Source organism: Rhea americana, unplaced genomic scaffold, assembly GCF_003343005.1.
Source record: "Rhea americana isolate MKP2758 unplaced genomic scaffold, rheAme1 scaffold_27, whole genome shotgun sequence".
NCBI classification, from domain to species: domain Eukaryota; kingdom Metazoa; phylum Chordata; class Aves; order Rheiformes; family Rheidae; genus Rhea; species Rhea americana.
In genome coordinates, this window is record NW_028186390.1 from 1,917,153 (window position 1) to 1,925,020 (window position 7,868).

Below are 7,868 nucleotides of genomic sequence, written 5' to 3' on the forward strand. Positions count from 1 at the left end.
GCGCTGCGCTCGCCGGGAGCGGGGGCGAGCGGGGGGCGGCCGGACCCCCCGGCCCGGCCCGGCCCGGCCCATCATCGCCCCGGGAACGGGCTCGGGCGAGCCGCGGAATTCGGGTGTCGCGGGAGGCGGTTTGCGGCCCGAATCTGCGGGCTTCGCGCCGGGGGGGGGGCTCCCGCCGGGAACTGGTTTGCAAGGCTCCCTGCTAAGGGCGCGGAAGGAAGAAAGGGCCGCGCTAGCGGATTCGGCCGGCTCGGAAATGCTTCTGACGTGGGAAAATCTCCGCGCTTTCCCGCGCCGCGCGCCAGCCCCGTGGCCGGCTCCACGCACCCATCGCCGCGGCCGGGGCACTCGCCCGGCGCCGACGAGCCCTTCCCGCGCAGCGGGTTAATCCCGGGCAAGCGGCGCGGGGAAGCTGACGGAGAGGAGCCGGGCGCCGCGGCTGAGTACGGTAAGCAAGGYGGGGCGCGCGGAGGTGCAAGGGGTCCCCTTAGAGGGGTGCCTGTATCTACAGCGTCGGCTGAACCGTGGTCTCCCGAGGTGCTCGGTGGGGAAGGCTGGCTGCAGCTCGGACCTGTGTCCGTGTCTGCGGACGCGCAAGCTCCAGAGCGGTCGTGCTGCGGATGCTCCAGAAAGACACCAGAGTACCCGCCCTGCCCTCGGACCGGTGCGAGCTGCTCGCTCTCGCTAAAGCAGCCTCCCAAAAGAAATGGCTTTTTTTTTTTTTGTTTTTTTTAGCATGGCTCTTTCCTTCCGCGGGGAAACAATCTGCTCCCAGGTTTCTGTTTGCTAAGCTGACGCCTAGGTTGGGCAGTTTCAGAGAACGTGGCAGCAGTTTGGAAAATATTTGGACTTTTCAGGTCTTTAGATGCTGGTTTCGGTTACTGGTACCTGGAAAAACGCCTGTCTGAGACTCATTCTTTGCACTAGTTCAGGCACAGTAAGTTTGGCTTGGCTTTTACACCTTCCTTCTCTGCCTGTAGAGCAGTGCGAATCCGGGCTGCACACTTGCCGTGCTGTTAGATGTCTGGGGAAGGCGCATCGGGGAGAGGCGATCCAGCGCAGTAGCGGGACCTGGCAGCAGGTTTCTTGCTTCAGGACGCGAARCGCGAGCCGTTCAGTCGCTCACGGCAGCCCGCTGCACGGTGGGCAGGGCTGCACCGGGGCAGAGYGCGTCTGGGGGGTTTAGGAACTACCCAGAAAAATGAACCTGCCTGCAGAGCCCGCGAGCACGCAGTCAAGCAGCAGCGCACGGTTTAGCAGAGCTCGTGTCTGTTTGCAACCTTTGCGAGGGGAGCCGGACGGGCCCCGCGGCGCGGGCCTCCTGCCCCGAGCGCGCCGGCTGCCCCGCCGCCRCCAGCTCTCGCCCCGCCGGGCCCCTGCCCCGCCGCTGCGCTCAGGCAGAACAAGTGCCGGCAGGCCTGTCTGTCGCGTTCCCATCACACAGCGTAGAGAGACCTTTCCTGGTGCTTCTTACTGGGTTACAGGCTAATTTTATTAAACACAGAGATGAGAAACTGCCAAGCTCCCGCCTCTAAAAGTCTCCAGAGCCCAACCTAGGGATAATTGTCTCCCACATTAGTTTTCATTAAATTAAATGCGGGAGGAGGATATGAACAACCGGGGTTCCGGTCCGAGGACGGCATGTACTTGCTAACGCTATTAACGCAGCCTGTAGAGTTTGCTTTCGTACCAGGAGCCATTCAAGGCAACATAGTGTTTAAGAAACAATTCTCCCCTTGAACAGCAGAAGGGATTCGTCGTGCAAAATGTTTAATCTGAGCCCTCTGTACCTGTTGAAACAGTTCACACAGGAGATCAGTGAGTGGGAGCAGCCTGAACAGCCTGTCACGAACRCTCTCGAAGGTCCCCGTGGGACAGCCTCAGAGCTGTCACGGTAGTGTGGCAACTGTAGGAGGAGGTATTTGTTCATAGAGGGAAACGAGGGAAAGCAGGAGCACGTTGCGAATACTGATCACTCGTCATCCTGGGCACGAACCTTTTCTTCCACATCTCAGCTTTGAGGCAAACTTGCCACCTGCCTCAGGGCAGCGTGTGCCCGCTGCAGCTGCAGACCCGCAGTGGCAGAAGGGAGCTCCCTTCTGCTGGGGTGGCTTTCGGTACCGCTTCCTTTTGCTACCTTTCTCCATGAGTCCCCAAGACCCCATCCTGGCAGAGATGGTGGCTGCACATCCAGGGACACAGCAATTAGGGGCTTTGGCAGAGAGTAGATGACCARCTGTGCACCCCCAATGCAGGCTGCCCATCTCCTGCCCACTTGCAGCAGCAGAACTCTCCTTGCAGCCAGGCACCTCCAGGTCTCCATCGCAGACTCGAGTCGTCCTGTTCAGGCATGTTCTGCTTCACTTGACTGCCATTCATTAAAAGTTAATGTCTGGCTCCTGGTCTGTGCTGAGGTAATGCCATTCATCTGCTGACAAGTCTTTATAACTTATTGATGTCAACCCAGCTGTGCCTCTGTGACCCACTGTCCTTCTCTCCTTCCCATCTCCCTGAGGTAGCCTCATTCTAGTAGGTCACACTAGAGGACTGCGCAGAGGAACTTTATCATGTGTAATGTGTTTGGAAAGACTAGTGTAACCCCCACGTGCTGGGCGAGTGGGGCTGCCCTGCACCACGATGGACCAACCTTCATGTCCATCCCAGGTGCCAGCTGGGAGCCCTACTATGCCCATCTTGAGCTCCCCTCTTGGACTTCAGAGGTGCTCAACCAGGACAAAGATTCGTGGCTCGTTCCAGCAACATGTGAGAACTGCTTCTCCCACCACTGCAGTCAAAACCAGCCTCAAGTGACCACTTGAGGTTTCTTGTAACTGAAGCCAGTAACTGMGGCGAGCTTGTCCCTCTGCTGACTGTCCAACGCTTCGCTCCTGCTGCTGTCCTTGAAAGCTGCCTGTTTGCTCTCCCCTCATCCAGCTCTCTTTGTGTCTGGCTTTGTGTCTTGGAGAAGTAAGACTCCAACTTCATTTACTTTCTCCCATTCTACTGCCTTTCCTAACAGCACTTTGCAGAGAGGGAAAAATGTCCAAAGGGATTTTGGCTCTTGTCCATGTAGACTATCCCCACAGATTCCTGCATCTACTGGAAGCATGAGAGGTGTTTCACTTCTGGCAGCACAGGCTCTGAAGCAGTGAATCTTTTAGCACTCCTTCTTAGTGAGGTAAGGCCCTGAGCACGTGAAACCGGGCTGCTCAGGAATGTGAACATGGCTGTGATTGCAGCACTCGCTGTTCTGCAGGGTTGCCTCCCTAACAGGGGTAATGACCCAGAGCAGGAAGGGCGACAGCAGAGTCTGTGCAACATAGTTCTGCTGTTGGCTCTCTGCTGAGGAAAGAATACCTACTGGAACAGCCTCAACAAACCATGAGCAACTTACCATACCTRTTAAAATATATTCCTAAATAACTAGGTGCAGATTACAGATTTAAATAACATTTAAATAGGTGAGGCAAAATTAACTAACTGTTTTATCTATCCAGATTATGTTATTTCTTTCTCCTCAAGGACCTTCTCCTGACTATTGAGTGATTTGTTTGTTTTTTAATTTAGAGAAGCTACATCCCAATTTATGGGGTGCAGTTGTTGACTACTGAAAACCTGGTTTCAGAAATCAGCAAGACAGAGCTGTTCCTGAGAYTGGAACACATAGCCGGGGTATTTAATCGGCTTGGCAAACAAGATCACACATCACAGGCCAGTCTCCAACACAAGACACTAAAGTGACACAAATTTCTTGGAAATACTCTCTTCCACATCTTAAAATAGCTCAGGCTGTCCCATTCCTTCCCACATGCTGAAGGGCAGCAGTGCAGAACTGCAAAACACTTCACATTTGGCTGGAGCTAATTTACCCTCTGTTTACAAAAAACAAACTAATCTCCCATCTTAAAAGGAATATGCCACCTGCTCAGTTAACTCCGTAGAGCAGGAAGAAATTCTTCCTTTGTTTTGTTAGTGGCAAACACCAGCTACCAGGCACCAAAGTTTCATGCCACATGGTGTATCACTTTGACAAAATGTACAGGTCTCTTCTCCAGTACTGAGGCACAGAAGAGCTGCAGTTCTACAGATCCAAAAAAGCACTCTCACTGATTAAGTACTTTGGGACCTAAAAGCGCAGGCCAGCATGCCTTCCCAAAGCAGCTAGAAAAGTAAAACCCGGGCAGAATGACAAATGTCAAATGTCTTTATGACAAATGACAAATGTCTTAAACTCCCCTCTTTAAGCTTTATAGGCATCTTCTATATACCATAGAGGAACTGAAAGCAAACTCACAAAATTAAGCTTGAGTCTAGCTCTGCACAGAGCCCATGGTGAGCAGAACCCGAGGAAAGGAGTAACGAATGTTCTGTGTTCCTTCTAGGTAACAGTGGAAAAGTCCAGAGGGAAGCATTTGATGACTTTCTAACCACATAGAAGAGGTGAGCCCCTAAAATAGAAAAGTTTCTTCATGCACTATTTGAYTCAAAAAACATTTACTTCAAGTAACAATATAATTTATTTTAGAAAGTAAACTAATCCACCTTTCTTTACTTATGTGATGTTCTGGCAAAGAGAAGCAGCAGGTACAGTTGGAGGATTTTCATTTGAGTGGAATTTCACACAGTTCCATGCAAATACAGTGCCAGAAACTTCTTGAATGTGTCTGGCTGAAAGCCATATATTCCAGCGGGCTTCTGCAGAGAAAAGACGGAGATGCTCAGATTGCAGAAAAGTGATTAATGTAGACAAACAATGACTAAATATGCTGGAATTATACTTCTAACATGGTAGCCTCCAAATCGTGCTTACCTTCCCCAGATAGAAGGGTCTGTGGGAAGGTATTTCCACTATATGAATCTTAAACTGCATAAACCTCTTGCCCATCAAACCGAGAAGCCTCCCACTGTAACCAGGGCTGACAGTACTATGCTCTATTTACTTTACAGTGAAGCTGACAGTTGCATGTAAGCACTTCCTCCATCAGAGCCCAAGCTGATTTTAAACAAGCATATTATGAGATGGTAGATTACAGATGGGGATATTTTTATGTAGGAGTTTATATTAAGCTTGGCACGTAGCTTGTATGTTAAGCAGTACATCAGAAGTACAAATACTCCCTGTCAGTAACACATGCTTAAGACTCTCCAGTAAGAACCGCTGCCTGTGTCAGCTCCCTCTGGTCAGCTGAGAACCTGCACTGCAGCTCTATCCCAGCTCCCAAACCTCCAGCATAGCTGAAAGGGTAACATCTCCAGGAGCAGTTACCTCCACCACCACCAAATTGGTCTTTTTGTTCCTGCTTGCTTACCGTAACAACCTTCTTCTTGATTTCTGGAATACACTGGGCTTTCTCATACAGCTGCTGATCAGAGTCAATCCAGACGAGGTTTTTAATGCCATCACTAGAGACCAAGTCTGTTGTATTTAACTGGAACACCATGAACTGGAAAAGCTGGCCATCTGTGCCAACACTTTGCACCACTATTGGCTGGTCCAAAACCYTGGGCTCATTCTAGAAAAGAAGGCAGGGGGTAGGGGGATGGAGAGTCTCTGAAAACCCAGTTACCACAGAAACTGTACAAGCAGCTGCTGATTCTGCATCTTCTACTTGRTTCAAAGCCAGGATTTTAATAAGTTTATTGTTACCTTGCCCAGAAAATTACTCTAGTCAAACAAGTTCTGAATGCAGATTTTGGATTTTAATTGAAATTCTTCCTTCAACCACCAATGAGGTATCAATTTAAGTACTRAGACGCAGGTTGGGTTAGAGTTTTGCATTAAACCTACTCCCTGGTTCCTACCTATTAGTATTCTAACACATGTTGTATCAYGAACATGCTCGTTGCTGAGAGTTTGTTTTCTGACTCGGGAAACGTCACTAACCATACGTACTGAAGGTTAGTGTTAGAGACTTCTCAGTCCAGAGCTCTATCTAGTAATGCCAGCAGTGCAGATATGAAAACTACTGAAAACTGCCACGGCAAGGGAATTTCACAGCTTCACCCAGGAGCTGCAACACTACAGGACRAACAAGGGCCTAGCAAGTCAGCAGCAGCCTTGGATACGTACCCCGTACAGCATCTTAGCCTTTGCCAGTGCGTTGCCAAAAGCAAACATCATCATTTTAGCCCGAAGCTGTTCTGGTCTGAATCTCTTAGGACGAGTGTTGGCSGATTCCAGGAAGTACAGGGTGTGAGGATGAGGGTATGGATAACCAGCTCTAAAACCTAAATGGCAAATAACTATGTCAGAAACAGCTCAGTAAGAGACTATACAGCCACCTTTTCTCCTGTATCTTCAGGAATAGTTAAAGCAATTTGCCTGAATCTTTTTCTCCACAACACTACTTGTGCCACAATATCCTCACCACCAGCTACGCAAGCTGAGCACTCGCGATGTACAACCTATGTCCAGCTCCTCCTACCTCATCCCCATCCACCCCCTGCCCACAGCCATCGGGCAAAAAGGCAAGGACTGTACTTTAACCTGAACGCTTCGTCTAACAAAAAATCATTGTCCAACTGCTAGATTTACCTGTGTCATCTAGCTCTCTGTACACATTCACTTCTTGAAGATCAATTGTAGGAGAGATGGGATAGAAGGTCTCTAGAGCGTGTTCTTCGGTGGCTGCTACCTCCTCCTTCGAGGCTACTGGTGGTATTGGGGCCTCAGAGTTGAGAAGTATTCCRTTCAGCCCGCGGATCTGAAGGAGAAACGATTCTGGGGAAGGAACACGAGGCTGTATTCAGACACCACTGAAGTAAAATTAGCAAAAGATGTACTCATCCTTTGGGAAACAGCACTCTAGCAACTCCTTGTTCTGTAAGGCTCACTTGTGCTCTTCCCCACTACCCCCCACCAATACCCCAATAATCCAAAGTGGCAACTCAGCAGTAGGTTCTTCCACCTAAAATACCAATTCTAATTGCTAGTGCTACTTCCCTGACTAAGGGCACTTAGGAAGGACAACAGTACAGATTTTGGACACAGCCTAATTAAACTATCAGGTCCAAGACACTGGTTCTCTTCCCCCACCATGCTGGTTCTGGTACTCTCTAACACTGTGATACAATCACCTCAGGGCAAGGATCTTGTCATCCATGGCTGCCTATACTTACAGCAMAATTTAAAACTGAAATAACCGGTTCCAGAAATGGATTTGTTTTCTCCCAAGTCTTCAACTTTYATACCAGTGACTTTGTTACCCCTCTCATACTAACGAAAAGAGCTAAAAGCTCTCCACCACAGCAGCTACTAACCTCTTTCCCATGTAGCTGCTATCCTGTAGTTTCTAGACAGCATTCTTTTAGCCAGAGAAGGATACTTCATAGTCATTGATCGACATAAATGTAGCAAGTCTTCAAAGAGTACAGGGCTTTAGAATGAAGGAAAAAAATAGTTACATCAAATGTTATCATAATGGGGGAGAGATTCTTCTGGGTCATGAACGCTATAAAACATTACTGTGTGTAAAGTATATATGAGTGTAACATTTCYAAACAGTTAATGCAGATTTGAGATTAATATCCAACACACCAGCCCTCTTCCAAGTTGGCAGAGATAACGCCTGCCATTATTAAAAAAAAAGATATTCGGCATCAGCTGGAATTAGATTTCAAGCCGAAGCACCGACCCGTGGGCCGGGAGAAGCCTTCCCACGCAGTACGCGTTTGTACCACTGTCAGCGTTCAGAACCGCGTGGGGATYTGGGGGCTGTCTGGGGCTTGCGTCAGGCTCGCGACCCGACACAGACGGTCGCGCAGAGCGAGCGAACGCGGCGGCGCGGGGCCCTTCCCCGCAGCGCCGCCACTTGAGCCCCGCCGCGGCCGGGCCGCCCCAGCGAGGACTCACCAGTAGCTCTCCCTGG

At 49.9% G+C, this 7,868-nt stretch overlaps 1 protein-coding gene across 1 annotated transcript; it reads right to left on the reverse strand.

Annotated features, from left to right (window-relative positions):
- Nucleotides 1-4,493: 4,493 nt before the first annotated feature.
- On the reverse strand, nt 4,494-7,862 carry MRPL37 (mitochondrial ribosomal protein L37). Its single transcript, XM_085307988.1, has 6 exons — nt 7,853-7,862; nt 7,261-7,376; nt 6,536-6,721; nt 6,071-6,228; nt 5,310-5,513; nt 4,494-4,695 (listed from the first exon to the last, which is right to left on the reverse strand). Exons 2-6 carry the CDS (start codon nt 7,334-7,336, stop codon nt 4,618-4,620), a joined length of 702 nt encoding a protein of 233 aa, XP_085164114.1. The 5' UTR covers nt 7,337-7,376; nt 7,853-7,862; the 3' UTR covers nt 4,494-4,617.
- Nucleotides 7,863-7,868: the final 6 nt, after the last annotated feature.